At 38.7% G+C, this 25,679-nt stretch overlaps 1 protein-coding gene across 1 annotated transcript; it reads right to left on the reverse strand.

Moving 5' to 3' along the window:
- Positions 1 to 14,233: 14,233 nt before the first annotated feature.
- On the reverse strand, positions 14,234 to 25,478 carry LOC113687397 (uncharacterized). Its single transcript, XM_027205013.2, has 6 exons — positions 24,993 to 25,478; positions 18,372 to 19,731; positions 16,473 to 18,058; positions 15,184 to 16,176; positions 14,949 to 15,037; positions 14,234 to 14,864 (listed from the first exon to the last, which is right to left on the reverse strand). The coding sequence occupies exons 1-6, from the start codon at positions 25,476 to 25,478 to the stop codon at positions 14,234 to 14,236; spliced, it is 5,145 nt and encodes a 1,714-aa protein (XP_027060814.2).
- Between the last annotated feature and the right edge of the window lie 201 nt (positions 25,479 to 25,679).

Consider the following 25,679-nt stretch of genomic DNA (forward strand, 5'->3'; position numbering starts at 1 on the left):
GATGCGGATACGGGTGTGCAATAATTAACTTCAACCTTGGGTCAAGGATCCTTTGGTCCATATTGGCGGTCCGATGACAATATCAAGATCCAAGAGGGTGAAGGAAGCTTTACGAGCCTTGATCATTCACCATACAAGCAAGGAGCAAGCTAAGTTTGAAGATTTGATGGACCATGAAGTTACTTTGTTCACTTGTACGTTTAAAGTGAAAGAATGATCTCATACTTGTTAGCTTAGTTGGTAGTTGTTTTAAAACTGTCCCGTTTAGTAGTTGTTAGGCGTTGAGTATTTTATTACTTATCGGGCCTTATCGGAAAGCCTTAAAGAGCTGGCTCTTTAAGCTCTTTTATGCGGACCGAATCTCTTCTAGGTTTATGTGGGCCGGATTTTGCCCTAGTTTTAGCCTATAAAAAGGCACCTCTTGTAAGAGTAAAAGACAGAGAATATTACAACCAGAAATCGTGAGGAATTTTCCTTCAAGTTCTTAATCGAACTTACTCTTGAATTCTTGAGTTCATGGCTTAGGATTCAAATCAGACTTTATCGATTAGCTTGTTCCCTAATCGTGGTGTCGCTTCATCCATCATTATTTGCTTAAGGTTGCTGATTACCTTTGTGTGTCAGAGGTCTTGAGTTCATGAGAACAATCGAGTTCAATTTCTGTTGGGAGAAAAGATCCAACTCTGATAATTACAAGGTTGGGAGGTTCTAGGAGGGTCTTCCCCTAGGGTTGCCTATATCAGTTGGTAATCAGAGCATCAGGTTAATTCTCTTTTAATTGAAGTTGTTCATATCTTGCTAGTTTGTCTTTTTTTCCACAAAAAAAAAAAAAAAAAAAACTGTAGAGATTATTGTTCATCGTTACTGTTCACCGTGCTGTAGCGTACTGTTCACGTTACTGTTCATCCGAGTAAAAAAAAAATTTGTTTGGGTGTTGTCTTTTTGTGTTTTCTGTCCAAGTTCTTGGGTTTGTTATACTTGTGTTTGGGTTGTTAGGGTTTAAAGACAAAAAAAAAAAAAAAAGTCACGTACCTTATATTGTTTAGTGTTCAAGTTGCTAGAGTATTGCTGGAATTTTCTTTTGAGTATTGCTGAAATTCTGATTTGCCTATTTCTTGAGAATTGGTTGTTGTTTTTGCAAACCCTGGACACCGCAACATAATTTGGGGAAATTCTTGTGTTTCTTGAACAAATTCTTGAACTTCTTGGACCACCAAGTCTTGTTTTGAAATTTCTTGAACAATAAACCAAGAACTAGGGTTTTCTTGGAATTGGCATAACCTTTCATCCGTTTTCTTGAACTTGTTGGTGTGATCTGAATTTGTGTTCCTTGAAGAGCCGAAAAAAAAAAGAAAAAAAAACGAAAGAAAAAAAAAAGGAAGAAGAGAAGGAATTGGCTCTCATACAAAGGAAATCAAGTTTCCAAAAAAAAATCGTGAGTTTCCAATTCTTGGTGGGTTCCCAAATCTTGATTAGTCTCCAAATCTTGGTTGATTTCCCAAAACTTGAGTTTCCTAATTTTGATTGGTTTCCAACTCTTGAGTTCCAATCTTGATTGAATTCCAAAGACCCTAAACAACCTAACCAGCCCCAAACACACCCAATTCCGTTTTCAAAACCAAACCAAACACCTTAGCACAAACCACCTTGGGAGTTCTTGAGTTTCTAAAATCGGTTGAGCTAGTTTTGCAACCCGATTTGACTGAAATTTGAGGACTGGTTCGTACATTATTTGAGCACCCCAAAAGCACCATTTATACTCCAAAATACTGACCAGAAACTCAGCAAAACAACAGCTGAAAAAAAAAAGTTCCAGTTTCAGGTAGAGTTTTTGTTTTCTAGGATTCGCAAAAATTCTGCTTTGTGTCTTATTACTTATAGGGTAATTAATTCTGGAATTTTTTAGAGTTGAATTGTCTTAAGAACTTCGAGAAGGAAAATTGAGAGTAAGTGTGTTTTCTTGAGTGATACACGAGTGCTTTGCAAGGTAGACTAGGATACATTTGTTTTGCAGGTTTGACAATATGTCTCAAGAGGGGAACATGGCCGAGCCGTCTGAGACAGACGTGTCACTCAAATTGGTGCTCCAAACTCTCCAAAAACAAGCGGGGAGGCTTGAATTTGTGGTGACACAACTATCCGACAGGGTGGCTGCCATTGAGATGCGAGATACTGGAGATATTCCCAATAGGGCTTCAAGTGCTCAGAGTGTTGGGCATGATGTGGATGATGAGGGGTATCATTCTAACACCTCATTCCGATCAAGGAAAAGTCACCGGGAAGCGAGGGAAGGCCGAGATCGACCTAGGAGAACCGATGATAATCTTGGTTCCATCAAGACTAAGATGCCTACCTTTCATGGGAAAAATGATCCTGAAGCTTACTTGGATTGGGTTAGGCGAGTTGAGCAAGTGTTTGAAGTCCACATTTACTCCGAAGAGAAAAAGGTGAAACTTGCAGCTATTGAATTTCAAGATTATGCATCTATTTGGTGGGAGCAAGTATGTGCCACAAGAAGGAGAAATAGGGAACAACCGATTGCCACTTGGACTGAAATGAAGCAAGTGATGAGGAAACGATTTGTACCCTTCCATTATACCACGGACTTGTACAATCGAGAGAACGAACATAAACTCAAGCAAGAGAATGAATCTCTCAAGAGGAGGGGTTCCATGCAATCTACCTCTTTAAAGCCGGTTTATGCAAGAGGTGATAAGAAGGTTCATTCAGCATTTTCTAAGACTAAACTTAGAGTTGAACCACCTCATGCGGAGTCATTTTGGGAGACATATCAACGTCTTCTACACCAAAAACAAATGGAGTCAAATGGATGCTATCAAAGTGAGTTTTCTAAGAAGGAGATAGTTGACCCTATTCCCAACAAAGGAGTATCTCATCCTATTGAACCATTTGTTGAGGAGGTTGATGATGAGAAAACAATCGAGGGCGTTAAACTAGATAAAGAGATGGAAAAATCTGATGAGATGAGTGGTAAAAAGGAAGAAAAGAGAGAAAGTGAGACGATTTTGAGCAAAAATGTGAGGGCTTATTGTTTTTCTAACGAACTTACCTTTGCTTTATTTAGTGTTTCTTCATTTGTGCAGATTAAGTAAAGTCAAGTGAAGTTAGTCATGCCATGCTCCATTCCAAAGTCACTTGTACAATTCACTAGTTTCCATGGAGTTTGTCTTTTAGGAATTGAATCTATCTGGAATCATCTCATGGAACAATTTCAATTCAAATCTGTCCATACCAAAGGGGAATCACGTCAAATCCACCATGAAGGGAGAATTCCGAAATTTGACTCTCATTTGCTACCTATGGGTCATTCATCATCTTTACCTTCTTTTGAGTATAATTTCCATCCTAACACTTGTATTTCTTATCCAGATTTTGAAGAAAAGTGTAAAAGGCTAGCAATGCCTTCTCAAGTTGAATCAATTGGTGGAAGGAATAATGAAGTGGCAAAGGGAGTATTCACATTTAAAACTTGTTCTATACCTTCTTACCATTTAGTTGATGATGTACCATTACTTCTTTACCCAATTTCTAATTTGTTTCAAGTTGAAGGTTATTTTGTTTTTGTAGGTTGTAAAGCTGTCCAAAATTTTTCAGTTTTGATTAAAGACTTACAACCTGATTTCGTGCTTATTCCAACTAAAGGTGGTGATCTTTCATGCTTATTCACACAGCCAAAAGCTGGTGGCCAAGTGCTCAATTTGCCAGCTTCAACTTGTGCTAGTTCGAGTAACCCTCATGAAGTGAAATTCAATTGTTTGCTACCTTATATGTTGGAATATGAGAAATTGTGTGTCACGCAAGATCCCAAAGCTGTCCTTCACGAGTTGTTTAGTGTCTCATCAATGCAACAAGTTGTTCCCAATTTATCCATGCAAGATGATTCAAATCAATGTCAACTTGTGCTGGATTTTACACCTTTGAACAATCAAGGTGTCAATGTGAAGCTTCATGACCAAAGGCTAATTAGAGAGTTTTGGATTGCCACTTGGGATTTTCACACGCCGTACACAAGTTCTTTCCTACCTTGGCGCATGTCCTTGTTTGAGCGCTTCCCAAAGCTGACCAAACGACATGCAACATGGCTCGTACTCATTCGTCTACTTCCAACACTGCTGTCCTTTAAGCGCACCATCGATTTGTGGACAACTCACTTTCAAGAGGAGACTTTGAAGATTCGAGGACGAATCTTTTCGAGGAAAGAGGGAATGATGCGGATACGGGTGTGCAATAATTAACTTCAACCTTGGGTCAAGGATCCTTTGGTCCATATTGGCGGTCCGATGACAATATCAAGATCCAAGAGGGTGAAGGAAGCTTTACGAGCCTTGATCATTCACCATACAAGCAAGGAGCAAGCTAAGTTTGAAGATTTGATGGACCATGAAGTTACTTTGTTCACTTGTACGTTTAAAGTGAAAGAATGATCTCATACTTGTTAGCTTAGTTGGTAGTTGTTTTAAAACTGTCCCGTTTAGTAGTTGTTAGGCGTTGAGTATTTTATTACTTATCGGGCCTTATCGGAAAGCCTTAAAGAGCTGGCTCTTTAAGCTCTTTTATGCGGACCGAATCTCTTCTAGGTTTATGTGGGCCGGATTTTGCCCTAGTTTTAGCCTATAAAAAGGCACCTCTTGTAAGAGTAAAAGACAGAGAATATTACAACCAGAAATCGTGAGGAATTTTCCTTCAAGTTCTTAATCGAACTTACTCTTGAATTCTTGAGTTCATGGCTTAGGATTCAAATCAGACTTTATCGATTAGCTTGTTCTCTAATCGTGGTGTCGCTTCATCCATCCTTATTTGCTTAAGGTTGCTGATTACCTTTGTGTGTCAGAGGTCTTGAGTTCATGAGAACAATCGAGTTCAATTTCTGTTGGGAGAAAAGATCCAACTCTGATAATTACAAGGTTGGGAGGTTCTAGGAGGGTCTTCCCCTAGGGTTTCCTATATCAGAAGCACCTCATTCGTAAGTCATCTTCGGATACTCCACTCAAAGGGAAAGTTTGGACCACCAAATAAAACTCTCTTATGAAGGAGAGTGGATCTTCATTGGCTAAACCATGAAAAGCAGGCAAAATGCTAAAGTGCATCGTTTTGAGCTCATAGTTCCTTGCTTCTTCACTTAGTCTGATGTAGTGGGAAGAAGCCGCGATCACAGGATGTTGGATGTCTCGAAGACGAAGTCCTACGGGTGGTTGCACTACCTGCTGTTGATTATTGTCATTATTTCTATTCTCCTCAGCCATCTCTTCGTCGTCAGCCTTGCCGACTCAGCTCTAAGGTAATATGGAATCCTAGTGAAAATGGTTACAAAGTTTATTTTTGCAAGCGAGTTTGTTTCCTCAAATACTTCACAGTTTTTTCAAATTCTGGGTCAAAATTCAAATTACCTTTTTGAGATCGGGTCATACACCAAACACCTAAACAAGAAAAGTCAAAACTAAAAGTGAAGAACTAGAAATAAAATAAGACAAAATAAAATAAAATAATCCCTGGTAACGGCGCCAAAAAATTGATCGATGAATTCCTGCAAACACACAGGGTCTATTGAAGTAATAAATTATCTGGAGTATTCCAGGGTTGAACCCACAGGGACCAATTAATTTTCTACTTTAATTATTCTAACAAAATAATAAAATTCAAATTCAAGAGTTTCATTTTCTAACTAAAAAATAAAATTATCAATGCAAATAAAGTAGTGATGAGAAACAATAGACGCGAGTTTAGGGTTTCATGTTTTAATCTAGAATTTGAATCAATTATCTAGTTAATTTCTTAACAAACTATAAATGCATTACATGAATATATTTTAGACCACCTCTCGATGCATCTAAAGTGTGTTTAATTAAATCCTACGCCTCTCTCGATGGTCATAAAAGTTCAATTAAACCCATTAAGATTCTCAGTGATATAGATGCATCATGCATACCTTAACCTACTCTTGTGATTAGTCTACGTGTATTTATCTATCTAATGCATCGTTGTATCTCCTTTCTCAATTTGATACAAACCCAACATTTATATTCATGGCGATTAGGCATAAATATGCATTAAGAACAAGATAAATAAATCATAGTAAAAGACAAGGAATTAAACTAAAAGAATGAATCAAATTCTTTCATCAAAACTCTAACTCTAGAAACAATTTAGTTCAACATGATTTGACAATTATAACCACAAATTCAAAGAGTTGCTGCAAAGATGCGAGAAAGAGTAAGAAAACTTCTCAGTTGCTCGCTCCAATCTTATCTTCTTGCGCACTCTCTGATTTGCCTTTATTTGATCTTGATCTCTCATGAAAAAACTAGGAAAAGATGTTAAACTTGTCTAGACTAATGTTTTCCACCCTAAAAATGATTTAAAGAACCCCTATCTATAGTTTGTTGGAGATATATCCTAACTAGGGTAGGAATAGGCTTTATTACACTAAAAAAATCACATTTCCACACTTTTTCTCAATGAAGACCAGCCCGAAGCCCAATGATAGGCCAACATCCGGCGCTGGTCTTCGGGCCAAGCAAGAAGCATAAAAGAATCTAGCAATGTTCGGCGCGAAGTCCGGTGCCAAGTCCAATGCTGGACTTTGAGCCTCAAAAGCTCAATCAAATAGGTTGAATCAGTTCTTGATCAAAACATGAAAGTTGTAGCCTTTTTAACACGCTTTCCAATGCCATAAGAATCAAGTCATTTGGAGGTCTAGACACTAAGATATTCCTAAAATATTGAGACCTGGTTGTAAGAGCATCGCAGCGCACTTGTACTTCAGTAATTTGGATTTTTTACTATGAAAATGAGAGAACCAAACTTTGATGTCTTCATACGAGTTGTAGAGCATTCTCTTAGCTTCAAATTGAATTAAGAATCATCTAAATCCGCTTTGTGTAGCTCAAGTTATCATCAAATCCTAAAACATATCAATCCTGCCAAACCCGTTCCTCTTGACTTTTTCCCTTTTTATTGCTACTTCACACCACATTTTTAGTCCATTTTCTCTTCAATTGAGCTCTTAACGTTTTAGAAAAATATACAAGAAAAATTAAGTAATTTCTATCCAAGATAAAGCTCAAATAACATAATTAACTAGCAATTTATACTAATAAATGAACTACAATTTACACCTTATCAATTAGAAACAAAACCAAATTGAGCAAGAGTGGAACTGAATTTGGCAAACCAAGCCCTGGGATCTTGCTTTAGTCCATACAAGGCTCGTCAAAGTTTACAAACCTTATGAGGAGAATGATAGCCAGGAGGATGCATATGAACCTCTTCTATTAAATCACCATAAAGGAAGGCGTTTTTAACAACCATTTGGAAAAGCTTCCATTTACGAATTGAAGCAATAGCTAAGAGACAGCGGATAGATGTCAATCCAGCTAGTGGAGCAAAAGTTTCTATATAGTTTATGCCATACTCTTGAGTGTACCCTTTGGCTACTAAGCAAGCTTCGTAATGCTCAACAGTTTCATCAAAATGGGTCTTGATTTTGTAAACCCATTTTCACAAAATATAAGTTTGGGGATGTAGGTGCAATTGAGTTCAATACGGTTGTATACTGTTGTTTCACTTTTTCTGAGATTTAGGGTACACTTACATTTAGTATTACTTACAGAATAAGTGATTTTTTTGTACATTAAGTTAGTTTGCTAGAGTACAACAAAGTTATTTGATGATGCACTAAATCAAGCAAAGAATTTAACAAACATAAAGTCCCACCAAATATCAACTTCATCTACCCCTAGTTCGTATAAGTTGGTGAGGACTATATATTTAGGGGCGGAGACACATTGTTTTTAGGGGTTGAAATTGCACCCGATCACTTTTTAAAAGCTATAAAACAAGCTATACAAAGTTTAGGTTTTTATAATTGCCAAATTTTTACCCTCCCTTCCTCCCCTCTCCTTCTAGAATTTTCAAAATATTCTATCTTGTTCCACTACTGTACCCCCAAAACTATTTGAAATTTTTTTATAGTTTCCTTCACCATTTCTATGATAAAATCTTTTAAAAAAATGATGCTATTTGTATTTCCTTTCTGATAAATCTTATTTGCTTAATATTGAACTCCATTTATATGTCTAACCATACAATTTACTAGTGAAGTAAATATTCATTTATTTATTTGACTAAATACACATTGATTGTCTATTCTATATATTTGCATATACGTGTTATAGTTTTACATCTTATGTTAACGATTTTACAATTTTATGCCATTAAATGACCCTGATAACTGCTGCAAATAATGAATCACAATATATACAAATTTTTATCTTATTTTTGAAATATTGAATACATTTGTTCATGCATATTATAATTATAAGAAACATTTAATTGCGCTAAAAGTCCACAAAACACATATTCTATGTTTAAACATTGATTTTTACTCAAATAGTGAAAATGCCTTTTGACGCGAAAATCGACACTTTTAGGTGAAGATCCCCGGTTACTCAACATTTCACATATTTAAGTTGCTATGCATACTCTTAATTCAAGTACCTTTTTACACGAATATCGACATTTGTAGATGCCAACCCCCGATTACTCGGTACATGAGTCATTGGAGTAGAACAAAAACTCTTTTTCTTTTTTCCTTTTTTTTCTTCTTTTTCAAAAGTAAAAGACAATAAATAGATATTCCCTCTTAACAAATACACAAGAATAATCAAAGGAAAATTATAGCCTTTATTGACTATATCAATCATTTACTTGCAAAATTAAGTAAAGAGGAGAAATCTCATTAAACATGCAAAATTATAAGCATAATTTTTCTCACTTTACCAGATATACTTTCTAAAATGCAAAAATCCAAAATTGCATAATAACCATTTCCAAGTCAAATGAGGACTAAATCTTCCAAAATACACATAAAGTTTCAACAAGTGGAAGAATTAGACACTTAAAGTTGAAACAATTTGGCCCTTTTTTAAATAAAAGTGCAAAAATTTGAAGAATTTTTGGGCCATAATGAAATATTGAAAAAGATTTGAGAAAAATTTTGATAGAGTTTCACCTTATAAATGGACGAAACTCCCTGCCAACAAACCCAATTTCAAGAAAATTATCCACATGGCAATATTTCAAAACACAATTCCAACATTTCTAAGCATTTAAATCCACAAAATATCATCACATGGTATTGGAATGCAAGTTCAAATATTTCGCTCCCCCACACTTAAACTTCACATTTTCTTCAATGTGAGAAAAGGAAAATAAATAAAGAGTAAGAGAAAATACTCCCGATATGAACTTGTGTTATCCAAATCCATGGCCAAGTGCTGAATTTCCAACCTTAAGAAGTCTTGAAACACTAAAATCATAATATAAATGAAGATCACTTGGATGAGTTCATACAAAAGAAGTAAGAAAAACCACTAAAAGATAAACATCAAAAGCACTAAGGAAAACAAAAGAAAAATAGCAGCAATGTCAAGTGGTGACTAGCACTCTCTCAAGTAGCCGCTTGATCAGGTGAAGAGGATGGAGTCGGAGGAGATTCAATGCTAAGTTTGGCCTCAATGCGACGAAGACGCTCGGAATTTCGTTTGTCCTCTTGTCTACTCTTCTTCACTTCGGCCTCTATGCAAAACAACTTATCCATTATCTTCTTGAGAAATGATCGAGTGTCTTGAGGTGAAGATGTGCGACGTGAGAAGGACGGATCAGTTGAGACCGGTGGGACAGTTGTCTCGACCCCTTGAGTTTCCTCAATACGTGTAATTTCAACTTCTTCCTCTTGCCGAATGTCACCTTGAGCATCTCCTTGAGTTGAAGGACTACCCACATCTTTACTCTTCAAAAGAAACCTGCAAAAATCCAATGTGAAAATGTCCTTCTTCTTGAGGCATGTAGGGATAGCATTAGAGAAATTAACTCCAGCCTTTTGAAACACTAAGGTCAAGAACCGAGCATATGGGAAAGCATGTTTGACGTCATTATTTCAAACCACAGGCCACATGTGGTTGGTGATAATGCTTCCCAATGGAATGCCTTTGATGTTGCCTAAGCCATGCTCCATTTTATCCAAGAAATAGATGTCACATGTACACGCCTTATTAGTTCCACTTGCTCTCGGAATGATATTGGAGGTAACAAGTAGATAAGAAGATGGTGCAACTCCGAAAAGGAAGAAGTCAACACAGAATATTGCCCAGTCTTTCGAATAGACTTGTACTCAACTTCCAAACGTACAAGTGCCTCTAGCATATTCCAAGAGTCCAAATCGCGCGGTTTGAATGCTTTCTTCAAATTCACCTTATACCCAACGTCAGAAACTTGAAGATAGCTTTCCAAATGAGTTCTATGGATTCGAACTCTGGTTCCTCGCATTGTGCTTGTAATCACTTCCGTGTCGAAGTGAAAAGCATGCTTGCCCTCCACATTGGCGTAAAATACTCAGACAAGCTCCTCATAATAAATATTTGGGATGTTGAAGAAATTCTCCCATCCCAATTTGGCAAAGGAGGCCTTGAGATGGTAGACCTCCTCAATATTCGGAGTGACATTTTTCTCCACCAATACCTTAGCTCTCCTCCTCGAATTATCCCAAGCTTCATTTTCGGCGGGGGTGAAGCGCGACCTATCATAAGGAACTTGCTCCTCTTGTTCCTCTTGTTGCTCTTCGTGTTGTTGAGTCTTCTCTTCAGATGATGGTTCAACTTCAAGCACAAGTCGTCTACTTGCTTTTCTCTTCATACACGGTGGTCTAGAAGTAGACGTAGAGGCTTCTCCTTTCCTCTTGGGAGGTGGAGATTTCACTCCGACTTTCTTAGTGTAAGCCATTGCACCTAAATAAAATTTTTAAGCATTAACTTCAACTAATTGGTACATTGCTAAATAAAGGATAACGAACACTTGGTCGCATTAACCTTTATCTTTAAAGAGACAAACTCATTAACTTACTTACATGATAAGTAGCAATCAACATCATAAGTAAGTATTAAAATTGATTATCAAAGACAAGTGCTCTTATATTTTCCCCAAATAAAACATTTGAACATATAATGCCCATATAATTAGAGGAAGCAATTAAGCAAACACACAAACACACAACTCACTCCCATCTTAATGACTTAAATAAGCATAATTAAATGCTAAATAACACCTTAACCATGAGTTTAAGGTTTTAAAAGGTCATTAATTCACTTTTCACCAAAGATTCTAGAATAAAAATGCCAAAAAATCAAGAGATAAGCAAATTAAGCCTAAATTTAGCATGCAAATATCTTAGAGCAATTCATTAATCTCATTAATTTTCCTTCAATCCAATTAGCTCAAGAATTTAGCTAATAATTATCAAGTCACATTAATCCTCAAAATTAGCTAAAAATTGCTAAATTCACCAAATAATCACAAACCGTTGAGTTAAATATCACCAATAATCATCAATAACCTTAATAAGCACAATGTAAAGCACCAAACATCTTAAAATAAAGAAATTCAAAATTGCCCAAAAAATGAGAAAAAAGTGAAAAATGGCAAAATTTAAATGACAACATTTGGTGAAGATTTGTTACCTCAACTTGTTGTTTGATGATTATGGATGCAAATGGTGAAGAAACCCCCTAAAATCTCACTCTAATTCGGCCCTGAAATGGAGAATTCAAAAATTTGAAACCTTTGTTCTTGCCAAGCTCAAATCCGAATTAAATCTTGTTTTTGAAGAAGTTTAATCTATGAAATCATCTCTAGAGGTAAGGGCAAGTGTTTTGGTGAAGTTAGTTTGAAAATTTGATGTTGAAAAGAGGGATTTTGGTGAGTAGTGTGTGTTTTGGGGTATGAGTGTGTGTGAAAGTTGAAGAAGAAAGGAAGAAGGAAATGGGGAATCCGTTCGCGGATTCCCCTCTTGTGCGCGATTTTGGCCGGATATTTAGCCGGGTTTTTGGCCGGATTTTGGCCAGAGAGCTAGAAATTTTTTTTTTAAGTCCCCTGTCAATCCGGCCGTGAATCCTCCCTAAAATTGGCTGGATTTCATGCAGAAATCTCTGATTTCTCCAGTTCCCTGCGCGATCAAGTTTCCACACTCACTCGATTTTCGACTGTTTTCATGTTCTTTAAGAAAAAAATTCACTTTAAACCATAAAAAGGTGCTTTTCTCAACCAAATGCACTTAGAAACATGAAATCATGCATCAATATAATTTTAGCATAAATCACTTTAAATGCATCAAATGCATCAAATGAACATGAAAACTCCCTTTTTGCTTCCTTCTACACTCTTTTGCACTTGAAACAATTTGCATGAACCCTTGCCATTACCACCTATAAAATACACAAAAACACTAGTTAAACAACTAAAACCTACTTAAAACAAGAAATCATTGGGTTGCCCCCCAACAAGCGCTTCTTTATAGTCATTAGCTTGACTATATAACCTCATTATCAAGGAGGTTTAGTTAATGAATAATCCACTATTTTTTGTTATGGTGGATAATTAAAACGTGGCTTAATAGCAAAAGCTACATGTTCTAATGATGTGAGATGTGGAAGTGACTTACCTATTTCAAGTGATTCATAGATATTACCTTGAATGTGTATCACTTAAGAACTCACCAAAGGAACATCTACATGGCTTTCTTGGGTTATAATACCTTTAGAACCTATACTATCAACACATTCCTCAAGAGAGGGTGACAAATGAGTCGTTAAGGCTCACCCCTTGAGGTTCAATGTTAGTTCCAAAGGTATTATCATGTGAAATGAACATTTTTTCATTGAAACTCAAATTAGATTCATTATTTTGATCAAAATTTAATCCATTGTCACATACAACATTCCCACCATTCATAATAGGGTCATTTTGCATATCATTAGAGGAAATAACTTCACACAATGCATATAATTGGTCTTGTATTCTACCAAAGTGAGAAGCTAATTCATCTAACCCTTCCTCAACCCTATCAAAACGGTTGGAGGTCGCATTTGTTAGCTTTTCTATAGCTAACTCCCATGATGGCTTAGAATCGTTAGTTACTGGTTCACTTTCTAATTCCAAAGGTGAAAGTGCATTAACTAACATTTCTATTGCCAATTTCCAAGATGGTTTTGATTCATAATGGACACATTCGGGTGGATAATCATAAAAACATGGAGAATCACTATAAGTACATTGATTATCCCAACCAAAAGTAGAAGAATTGCCCATATTAGGACCATATTGATCAAAACAAGAATTATAATGCCCCAATTCATCATAATAATCCACATTTTGTACTTGCATACATGTATAAGTAGCATGATAACCTCCACACAAGTCATAAATCACATGATTAGAATTAAAAACATTAACATTTCTCTTTTGCTCAATTTCATGCATAATGGCATCCATTTGAATTTGTAACGTTATAACATCAAGTTTAGCCTTTAAGCACCTTAAACCATCTTCAAATGACATACCTTCAGTAATTTCTTGGTTACCTCTATTCAAGAAGCTTTGCACGTAGTAACCATCCATTGCTGATCTTCCACTTCTCATGCGTTGTCCTCTATATTAACCTACCCTCCTCATTACCTAAAATTGCTTTTAAACAACTTAAGAGCAAGATTAGTAAGAAGAATAGGTTGTAAAACACATACACACAATAAACACTAAAATAAAAGAAAATAACATTTAAGACTAACTCAATAAACACACAACAAACTATACTTAATTAACACACTAGAAAACTAATAAAATGTCCAATCTAATAAAGTTGCTCTTCACGCCGATATTGCCACAAATCTTCTCCGGCAACGGCGTCAAAAACTTGACAGAACTTTTATATAAGTACAAGTTTAATTCTGAAATATACCCATTTTGACTGCAAGTATACAGGTCAAATTAATAGTTTAGGGCATATATCGAGTCGATTCCACGAGGAAGATTGGACAATTACCGACACTACTAAAGCTTCTCTATTATTTAGACGATCAATGAATTAAAAGAGATAAAACTATGCTAAACTTATGCAAGAAAATAGTAAATAAAAGCTCCTTAGGCTATGGTATCCCTAACTACTCATGCAAGTGCTACTTTTGGATCATTGAGTACTACTATCTTGGCTAGTTATGGCATAATTTCCTTTTTTTTTATTTAAATGTAGCAATATTATTGATTCGAACCAAAATTTACAATAGTAGCAGAAATTACGCAAACCCAAACCCAAACCCTATCACATCCTGAACTTCCTAATTGAAGGCACTCCTAGTTTATCTAGCCGGATTGCACCACGAGCCATCTATGGAATCAGTCGGATGTGGTCATAAACCCTAACCTTATGCTCAGGGTGAGCTACTCCCACATTAGATAGAATATCAGCAACATTGTTCGCCTCCCTGTAACAATGAATTATCCGCGGGGATTCACCCAGCAACTGCCAAATCTGCCCCACCTCCCGCCGAACATGCCAAGGACACTGAAACTGCTTCCGCAGAATCCCCACCAAGACCAAGGAGTCTAGCTGGATGCCCACATTACCAAACCCCTTCTGACCACACTCGCGAAGCCCAATCAACAGGGCCATAGTCTCCGCCCGTAAACTAGAGGTAACCCCCAGAAAGGCTGAGAAAGCAAATAGAGGGCTTCCTGACGAATCCCGTAGGACACCACCACCACCGCCCAGACCCGGGTTACCTTTTGAGCACCCGTCCGTATTCAGCATTAGCCTCCCGACCTCTGGAACTGCCCAACGTATCAATTGGAAGCCAAACGTGCGCGCTGGGTGAGAGGACCATTCATACAACTGAAGAAACGTATTAACCCCAACATTGCCCTTAAACTGAATCTCCACCAGCATCTTCACCTCTTTGAATATGGCCCGAACAATATCTGCCGACTGCAAGGGTTTATCTTCAAAAATGGCTTTATTCCTAGCCTTCCAGATATGCTAGCAGATGAGACTAGGAAGAATTTTGAACAAGAAGTGCCTCCTTTCCGATCGCTGCTCCACAAACCACCATGCCGCCATCCGAGCTCGCAGTAAGGATCCTGTACTAGCCACGCCACACACACCCCCAAAATATCCCCAGATTTCCATGGCAATCTGTCCCGTTGCAAACACATGCTCAATAGATTGCAAGATGGGCTCCGACAACAAAGACACTTCAACGGCATTTGAAAACCTAGCTGGCAGAGGGCATCCGCTACTGGCAACCTTCCCCTCAATAAGCGTAACATGAAGAAAGATACCTTCAACGGTATCCGATGATGCCAGACGTGTGATAGAACCGCAGAAGTGTTGCAGGCTTGACGAACCTCCCCAAAAGCCGACGCTAGCGTGAATTTCCCAGATGTTGATGGCATCCACACAGGCTCAGCTGCGCGACCACCGTCAGGTATGGGATGTTGTAAGATTAAGGGAATGATCCCTGGTGGTAAGGCCCGCGATAGCAACTGGGCATCCCATGTTCCATTTGTGATAAAGTCCCCAAAGGAGAGATCGGGGATGACTGTCGAGCTGAGAGATAAAGCACCACTGCCTACCCAATTGTCGTACCAAAAGTGACAGGCGTCCCCATTAATATGCCATAACATTGATAGCTCCACCTGCTGACTAACATACCACATTCGTCTCCAAGTAGCCGTAACAGATACTCTGAGAGGCACTTGACAAGGATGCTGCTCCCTACAGTACTTAGCTTGCATATAAGACGCCCAAAGTGAAGCTCCAGTCCGAAACCCCCACCACAACTTACATGAAAAGGCTCTGTAGACATCCCGAAGTCTTCGAAAACCTACCCCACCCTCCTCCACGGGGTAGCATAGCTGAGACCATCGTATCCAGTGGAACTTTGATTTTTCCGCCATTGAGCCCCATAGAAAATTTGCACAAACCTTTTCTATCATCGAGAAGACCGAGCTAGGTACCACTGCTGCCGAAAGCAAGTGAACAGGAACAGACGCAAGGACATGTTTGATAAGTATCAACTTTCCACCTGGAGAGAGAAGCCTCGACTTCCACGACAACACCCTTCCTATGATAGCTTGGCTGACTGCCCCAAAATACGACGATCTACACCGACCTAAGTATAGGGGAAATCCCAAGTAACGAATTGGAAATGAATTCCTGGCAAACTGCGTGATCCGCTCAATCACTCTGCGTCGAGACGGAGGCAACGACGGATGCACCAAATACCCACTCTTTTGAGCATTAACCAGTTGTCCCGAGGATTGATGGTACAACTACAACACCCGCATAACACGCTTCAGAGACCTTGACGAACCGTTTACAAAGACGATTACATCATCAGCAAAGGCCAAGTGAGTGATAGGAGGGCACCCGTGTGGAACCCGAAACCCCACAAATCCGGATTGATGCGCAAGACTATTCAGACCCCGTGAGAGCACCTCAGCTCCTATGACAAATAATGCCGGGATAGAGGGTCCCCCTGCCGAAGTCCCCTAGCCGATTTAAAAAATCCATGCGAGACCCCATTGACAATGACTGAGAACCACACATTAGATAGCAACCTCCAAACCCTGTCTATGAATTGCTCTCCAAAACCAAACCGCCGTAATACGCTCACAATATGAGTCCATGACACCCTATCGTATGCCTTAGATATGTCTAATTTTAACGCAACATTACCCCCTCTCGAGGCCTTGCCAATACCCGACAGCACCTCCTGGGCCAGCAAGTAATTCTCCGTGATATTCCTACCCTTAACAAAACCTGACTGCTGGGGGGAGATAATCTTCGGTAAAATGGCAGACAGCCTGTCAGCCAAAAGTCTAGATAGCACCTTATTAAAAAAGTTACAAAGACTAATCGGCCTAAACATCGAAAAATCCTGGGGATTTGCCACTTTAGGGATAAGCACAATGGAGGTGGAGGTAATAAACTTAGGCAACTCAGCCCCACAGAAGAAACTCAGCACCACATTATAAATATCTTGAGCAATGACATCCCAAGCGAACGTGAAGAACTTACCCGTGAATCCGTCCGGTCCCGCAGCACTCTCCCCATCCATTGCAAAAACCACTCGTCTAACCTCTGCCATGGATGGGACTTCCTCCAAAGCCTTATTCTCCTCCTCCGTGATCAAGGGAGGAATCAAGTGTAGCATATCCGATGCAAAAACAGTAGGTTCAGAAAATAGGCCCGAGAAGAACGCAATTGCCTCGTTTGCTATGTCCTCATCCCTATTCACCCAGGCGCCCCGCGAATCTTTAATCCGATGGATGGCGCTCTGAATCCGTCTTTGTTTCACCACCGCATGAAAAAACTTGGAGTTCCTATCCCCACTATGGAGCCACTTCACTCGGGCCTTTTGACTCCAAAATTGCTCCTCGATGACTAGTGCTAGGCTTAAGTCCGCCTGAGCCTGATGAAGAACATTTTGCGCCATCTCAGAGGCATTGCCCTCCACCTCTATTTCAGTCCTGCAAACCGCAGCCTCTGCCACCCGAACCTTCTCAAAGATATTGCCAAAAGTGAGTTTGTTCCAGTCTTGGATAGCCCGTCTTGACGCCATTAATTTCTGGCACAACACACGCAAAGGGGCTCCCTGCACTGGTCTATCCCAGGCTCCTCGAATGACTTCCAACAAGTCTGCCCTAGACAACCAAACATTCAAGAACCGAAATGGCCTCGGTTTGCTGTCTAAACGAGTAGCAAAAGAAATCCGTAGCGGTGCATGATCTGACGGATGTCTTGCTAAATGCTCAACAGAGATGCTGGAAGAGACCTCAGCACACTCCCCATTGATTAGCACTCTATCCAATCGCTTCGAAATTTTAGCTCTGCCTCTCCTATTGTTGCACCACGTAAAATTGGATCCTGAGAAACCCACGTCAAAAACACCAGCCGCCTCCATGAAAGACATAAGTTCTACCCCCTCCCGAACACCAAACGGCCGGCCCCCGCATTTTTCATGGGGTGCCATAATGACATTAAAATCCCCTCCAATACACCATGGAAGGGAGCTAGGCTTGTCCGCAAGAAGATTTTGCCATAGGTCGCTTCGCTCCTCCAAGGAGCATTTGGCATGAACAAATGAAAAAATAATAGGATCAGGGAGCAAGGGATGTTGAATAGAAAGGGAGATGTGCTGGCTTGAGTTACCTACAATTGAGCAACTGAAAGGAGCGCAATAACAAACCCAAATGTCGTCCGACAAATTTGTAATAACCGAGTCAAATGCTAGACGCATACGAATGAAATCAATTTTAGACACATCGGTTTTGGCCTCGCAAATAATAGCAAACTTAACACCAAACGTCCGTATTAAATTTACTAATCTTCTTAGATTTGGGGATTTGGAAACCCCTTGAATATTCCAGAAAAGTGTATTAATCATAAGACAAAACCTGGAAGGAGTTATAGGATGATGTTGCGGACCGGAGCTGTCTATCGGAAGGGATGAATGCACGGACACCTTTTCCTCGCCCTGGCTTAAAACCCTCCACACCCTTAGTGACTGTATCTATATTTAAAGCCTGGACCGACGCCTCCGCTACACCTTCCTGTCTCACAGTCATCCTCGGAGACAAATTGCCCGCCATGGGAGGCAACTCAACATATATCTCTGCAATCTCCCCCTCCTCTGCACCTGCCTCCCTAACCAACTGCGAAGAATATCCATCCTCCCTGTCCAGGCCGGTATCCACTGGTCGAAAAGGCTGCTCATCAACACTTCCCAGCTGTTCAGGCAGCAACGGCTGCTGCCCCTCGGCCTGATCTAGCTCCTTGTCGAGCTCCATGATAAAGCTCTCATTTTGCATCCCACGCTGCTGCCTATTATGCTCAACTGACTCCTCATCCTTCCCCATGGTCAGGCTCCCATCTGCAGCACTTGTCTCCCCACGCATCATGACCTCGGGCCCAGCAGACTGCCCAACTCCAGCAGATTGTGTCCCGCACTCCGCCGCCTCAAGCTGCTGCAATTCCTCCACTGCTCGCTCAAGCTCGCGCGTAGGCCCTTGGCCCAGTCCTTCCCCCTCCGTGGCAACTACCATAGCCCCCTTCGCTGGAGCCGCATGGGTCTCCATAGCAGAGGTCTCCACCTGCGCCTTAGCATCAGCGACAGCTTGAGGCGCACGAGAAGCGACCGTATGTCGCACCCGACGGGCAGCAAACTCCTCATCATTCCTTTTGCAATCTCCAACCGCATGTCCCAACCGCCAGCATTTTGTACAATATGAAGGCAAGTCCTCTATAACGATCTGCTGCCAAAATCCAGACTCACCCTCCACTGCCACCCATACCCGCGAGCAGATGGGTTTCAACAAATCCAATTCCACACAAACCCTGGCCACGCTTGGGCGTGTGCCTGCCGACGTTGCGGCATCCAAAAACAATGGCTGACCCACTGGAGAAAGGATGAAAAATAGCGAGTGTTTGTCAAAAAAATGTATCGGCAAAGCTGGCAAGTTCACCCAAACGGGAACCAGAGGTGATTCCTTATGGACATGGAAGTCCCTTGTCCAGCGAAATACACGCATCGGATATCTTCCCAAGTGCCAAATCCCTCGTGTCCATAGCCTAGTGAAATCAGACTCAGCCTTGCACCTGATTAGTACATGGCGATAGTCCATCAAACCAACCGTAACATGGTCACGCAAGTTCAGTGAAGCAAGGAACTTTCGGATGTCCTCCAATGTTGGACGCCCATGCGAAAATTTCCCCACCAATGTCCAGCGGAAAGGAGCGGCCAACCTGTCTGCATCCTCCTTTGAAAATATAACGGCAGCCTCACCCTTGTATGTTGTAACAGGCCGCACCCGTATCGGCGACGCCTAAGGCTGGGAGAACAACTGTGAGAAGGACTTCCTTGCAATAGGGGAAGGTCCTTGCCCCTCAGCCGAAGGCTGAAGGGCTGCCATGAATGCCGACGGCAAGTAGTGCTCGGCAGAAAAGAAAGCCCTAGCCGAAAATATCGCACTTGTTACTATTCTTTTTCAGTATACCATTACACGATTGGTTATAGTTGTCATACACAGGCATAATTTCCTTATGTATGTGAAACCTACTTTCGCAGTGAATCAACTATACTTATAGCTAATCCATACCTACTCTCGTGATTATGAAATTAGTTATAAGTTCATTTTTTCTATGAAATTATATGAAATGAATCATTAAAACCACATAGGTGCACCTCTACTCTCGTGAGTGTACTCCTTAGGTTTAACATTTCTTGAACTAGTGTTAAATCTCAATTTTCATTGAAGAAACAACACCTTTAGATAATCACAATTAATGGTACCAAGTTAATCATGATTTAAAGAGTTAAAGTGCTAAATAACTTGCTCAAAATAATAACATCAAATAGCCAAATAATAAACACAAACAATCATAGAAAATTCAACCAAACCCAAAGCATAAACTTTAGAGACACATAATAAACATAAAATCTAAAACTTGTATATTAACTAAATTTAGAATCAAGTACAAAAGATAAAGAGTTGGAAAGGTAAAGTAACCCTTGTCACATGAGTTCTTTCCTTGCCTTCTTCATCTCCATCTTCATCTTTGCCTAGCTAATAAACAAGAAGGATGAACTACTAGTTAAACTGTCTTATACTATACTAACCTAACACTAAGAGAATGTAAGAACTACATTTTTGTGGTATTTCTTGTACTCTCCAAGCTCCTTTGTCTTTGCAAGTCCATGGCTATTTATAGATGATTTAGTCAAGAAATGAAACTTCAAACATCACTTTTATAGCTGCAAAGTTGGTGTCACACGTCCATCAATAGCTGTGAATTATTGGAGGAGGAAACAAGTTGTTCAAGTGGGGAGTAGCCATTTCTGACCAGAATCCGGCCACAAATCTGGCCAGAATCTGGCAGGATTGCTCCCTTGCCATTCTTAGCAATTTCTGTCCAGTCTTCAATGTTGCTCCAATTCTGCCTCAACTTCAACTGAACTTTTCTTGATGATAGAAGTTGAATTAACTCTTGACTAAAACATGAAACTTGTAGCCCTTTGAGTTAATTTTCCACTGCATTGAGAATCACCTCATTTGAATTTGTGTAGGCAGAGAAATGATAGAAATACCCTTGACTGCTCACTGCCTTGTCTTAGCTTCGACCATAGAAAATTAGCTACTGTAATTCGGCTTTTTGACCTGGAAAACCTTCAAATTGGATTTCGATGTCTTTACATGAATTGTAGATCTATCTCTTATCTTCAAAATGGTTTAGAATCATCTCAATCCGATCATTGTAACTCAAGTTATAACCGAAATACAAAAATGTGTCAAAACTATCAACTTCCTTTTTCATCCAAATGAAGTATATTTCCAACTCCTATGCAAATTATGGACAAAATGCAAGTAAGAAGTGACATAAATCTCATTTAATCACTTAAGAGTATTTTACACCAATTATAGCCAAAATGATCCATTTTCTTCCTACAATATTGCCAAAGTGACTAAAAATAATATAAAATATTATTCAAATATAGCGTAAATTAGTCACTTATCAAACATAAAATTATTGCATCCCCTAAATAAAGATCCTAACTCGGCCATCATATGTATTGACAGGAATCGGATGAGTTGAGCAAATTAATATTCTTTTTCTTTAAACTTTCAAAAAATCAAACGTTCTGAAAATAAAAAATTTGGCGAGACAACCTCTTTGCAATTGCGTTGTCATATTTGATATGGATCCACATGCCCTATAAAAGAAAGTTACCAAATAAACATTTATAATCAACTGTCAAGGATCAAGAAGATGGGGTGGCTGGAGACGTTTTCTCAGGCGCCATGGATGATGTATTTGATCAAATATTTCCCTTGAGAACTTCACACTTATTTAAGTAAGTGAGACCAACGAACATGTCCTCTGACAGGGTATTATATGTCTGATTAGTTGGGTTTACTCCCATAATTCATTAGATTCTTAACAAGATCACTTGAATCATAGATGATATAAACAGACAATACCGCATATTCTTTAACATTCTTTGTTTTTAATTTTTTTATTTGGCAGTGAAAGCCAGAAGAAGCCACCATGACTAGATAGACACTCTTAATGCCTATGTAAGCACATGCACCAATAGCTACTTAAATTAGTAGAAAATGGTAATTTTCCATGCACAGTTTACTTTTGTCTATTTATTTATTTATTTATCAAATGAGGAGTTTGAGTGATGTTTTACGTAATATGTAACTTTTGCATTCTTGAATCAGAAATTTTGAAGAAGCATATGGAGAAAAAGATTGGAGGAAGGCAATGGAAGAGAAGATTCATGCAATGGAAAAGAACAGGACTTGGAAGTTAGTTGAACAAACTCAAGACAAGAAAATCGTTGGTGTCAAGTGGGTCCACAAAGCCAAACTAAATTCGGATGGCTCAATCCAAAAGAAGAATGCAAGATTTGTTGCAAAGGGTTATTCGCTATAGTTTGGAATTGACTACAATGACACTTTTGCACTGATTGCAAAATTTGATACAACTAGAACTTTTATTGACATGGTAGCCCAAAAAGGTTGGAATCTCTATCAAATTGATATCAAATCTGCATTTTTGAATGGAGAATTGAAGGAAAAAGTGCCATGTTCAACAACCTCAAGACTTTATCAAAGAAGGAGAAGAAAACAAAGTGTATAAGTTGAATAAAGTATTGTACGAATTGACACAAGCTCCTAGGGTTTGGTATAGCTAAGTTGATTTTTGCTTCATGGAGTAAGGATTCAAGAAGAGCAAAAGTGAGTCAACATTGTATGTGAAGTCTCAAGGTAACTCAGACATTCTCATTGTTGCTTCATATATTGATGATTTTCTTTACACCAGTAACAATGAAAAGATGACTGATCTTAAGAAAGGCATGATGAAAAGATATGAAATGAATGATGTAGGACTGCTATATCATTTTCTTGGCATGGAGAATTATCAATATGATAATGGAGTGTTTGTTTGTCAAGAAATATGTTGAAAATATTCTTGTGAAACTCAGCATGTCTGATTGCAAACCTATGGTTACACCACTTGTTGTGAGTGAAAAACTTGTTAAAGAAAATGGAGAAAAGAGAGCTGATTTCACTTTGTATAGAAGCTTGGTGGGAAATTTGCTTTACCTCACAGTTACAAGGTCGAACATCATGTTTGCTTCAAACTTATTATCAAGGTTTATGTACAATCCTAGTCAATTACATCTTGGATTAACTAAGAGAATGTTAAGACACAACAAAGAGACACTCAACTATGGTATCAAATTTAGCAAAGGAGCTTCCACAAATTTGTGTGGTTATTGTGATAGTGATTGGAGGGGTTGTGTTGATGATATGAAGAGCACCTCAAACTATTATTTTTCACTTGATTCGAGAGTATTTTATCAGGTATCAAAGAAGCAATGATGTATGGCACAATAATTCATTGTAGCTGAATATATGTCCACAAGATTGGCAACATCACAAGTCATTTGGTTTGGAAAAATTCTTGAATACATTGGTACTGAAAGCAATAGAAAACTACAGTTATATTTCACAATAGTAAATCAGCCATCGACATTGCCAAAAATTCAATCTATGATAGTAGAACTCGCCACTTTGCTATCATGCATCATTTCATTCATGATGCAATTGAAGATGGCGAAATTGAACTGATATTTTGTAAGAGTCAAAACCAAGTTGCAGATATCTTTACCATTGCACTTCCAAAAAACAAGTTCAACTATTTCGAGAAAAGCTTAGAGTTCAAAAATAGCACATTGGGGGGGGGGAATGTGTTGAATAATGTGTTTAATTAATTAGTTCGTTGGCAAATCAAGTTAATGAGTTAGTTGGTAAGTGACTTGTTTAGACTACTTTCATGTACTCCAATGAATCTAGAATGATGTATTTACAAATATAAATAAGTCCTGTAAATTCCAAGATAATTAACGGAAAAAGAAATCAATGAATGAGAAACTCAAAATATTCTTCTATCCAACAAACTATGCGTTGCCTTTCAAATGGAGCCACAAGAACCTGTTGAGGATAAGGCCGAGCTTTGAACTTCACGATCGAGACCTATGTACAATAGTTAATGCTGGTAATGTTTTTTGTTGTCTGATAGGAAAATAGTTAAGCAATAATTATGCTACTCAACACTTGGAATTTTGCAAGGTAAATATATATATATATATATATATATATATATATATATATTTCATTTATTCAAGATCTGGGATAAAAATTGTTATTGAAATTGTTGGCGAAAGAATCTATTTTTTGCTCAAGGGGAAAATAATTTTACAACTCATACCATGCTCTCTGGAATTATTCATACTATTTACATCTCAATTAACGGAAGCAAGACACTGTCGGAAGCAAATTAATAAGATCGTTGAATCAAATTTTTTTTCCTTCGCATCCATGGGTTACATCTTGATGTAACTACAGCATCCATTTTTGACAAGTTTTAGCATCAATCTTGACTCTTGGGTACCATTTATCTGCATCACAATAAGTCCAGTAGTGCTTTTCATTTCATTAATATATTCTCTGCTTCTATAAACTTTCAACTTGAATGCCGTAGGTGGTTTGTTACTACTTGGTTCTAATATTAACAAAATTCATTTAAATCACTAAATTATTGAGAATACAAACATTCGACACAAATTTGCAGTATTATTAAATTTTTTATGGTAAACATAATAAAAGTCTCAAGTCTACCTGGAAAAGAAGAGCAAAAAAGATCCTTTATATTGAATAACTAGGTGAACAACTATAATCGTATGTAGATTATTCAAAAAATTTTTGAGCTAGACTATTCAGATTTTAATTAGTAAAGAAAAAGAAACTTAGAACACATTCTTGCCTTGGATTGTACGAGGAAAGATCTAGCAATAGTTACACCAAATTATTCAAAAGTATTGCTAATCATACTGTTTTATTGATAGAGTGAATACAGCTCACAGCATACATTTTAATAATACATACATGAAGAAATTCTTGACCTGATGACTTATAGGGCCCAGGGTCAAGTTTATTTGCATCAGTTATTAATGAAGAGCGATACCAGGGTAGTCATCCTATATGTCCTGTCTAATGTGGAGGTTCGACCTTACAGTAATATAATCTTCTGTTGTGCGGACAGTCTCAAAGGTAATATACCCCGTTGCATGCCGAAATTGTTTGGTTCCTCCCACAATTGCAACTTCATTGACATGCATAGACTGTATAAGAATTCCTTTCATTTCCAGAGTGCTGCCATTGTACTTTCCATCAGTGAACAGAAACGTTTCCGCAAGCTCTATGTTGGTGTTATCAAGGGATGCTACTGCAGCAATGCCCTGCAAACAACCAACTAGTGCGGATTTGACTGAAACGCTTTGTGTCAAGGTATTATCAACGACAAAAACAGTTCCAAATTGGTTAAAGCCCCAAGTTACGTTGGAGAGACCTGCAACTGGGAAAATACTCTGACCTTCTCCACTTCGAAATTCATGGACGTACACCGTCAAATTTGTGAACAATGCCCTTGATTGTCCCGAGCTTGCTAGTAAAAGTAGGCTGAGAATTTGGAGGGATGCTATGGCTAAACTCTTTGCCATTGTTTCGTTACGGGGAAAAGCGAAACAAAGGAGGAGAAGCAAGATGGAAACAAGTTGGTGTGATTTGAAGTATAAAGCTGATGAGGACTATATATACTTTATAGGACCGCAGTTGGGGGGAACAGAAATTTATTGAGAGAGAGAGAGAGAGAGAGAGAGAGAGAGAGAGAGAGAGAGAGAGGGGAAAGGATAAAAGAAAAA

This window comes from Coffea arabica, chromosome 5e (genome assembly GCF_036785885.1).
Source record: "Coffea arabica cultivar ET-39 chromosome 5e, Coffea Arabica ET-39 HiFi, whole genome shotgun sequence".
In the NCBI taxonomy this organism is placed as follows: Eukaryota; Viridiplantae; Streptophyta; class Magnoliopsida; order Gentianales; family Rubiaceae; genus Coffea; species Coffea arabica.

Coding starts and splice junctions, on each gene's coding strand:
- LOC113687397 (XM_027205013.2), bottom strand. CDS start 25,478: ATGGCAAAGAGTTTAGCCATAGCATCCCTCCAAATTCTCAGCCTACTT. Junction 15,038..15,183: donor ATCATCGGATACCGTTGAAG/GTATCTTTCTTC, acceptor GCAACGGGACAG/ATTGCCATGGAAATCTGGGG. Junction 14,865..14,948: donor GCTCGGATGGCGGCATGGTG/GTTTGTGGAGCA, acceptor CTGGAAGGCTAG/GAATAAAGCCATTTTTGAAG.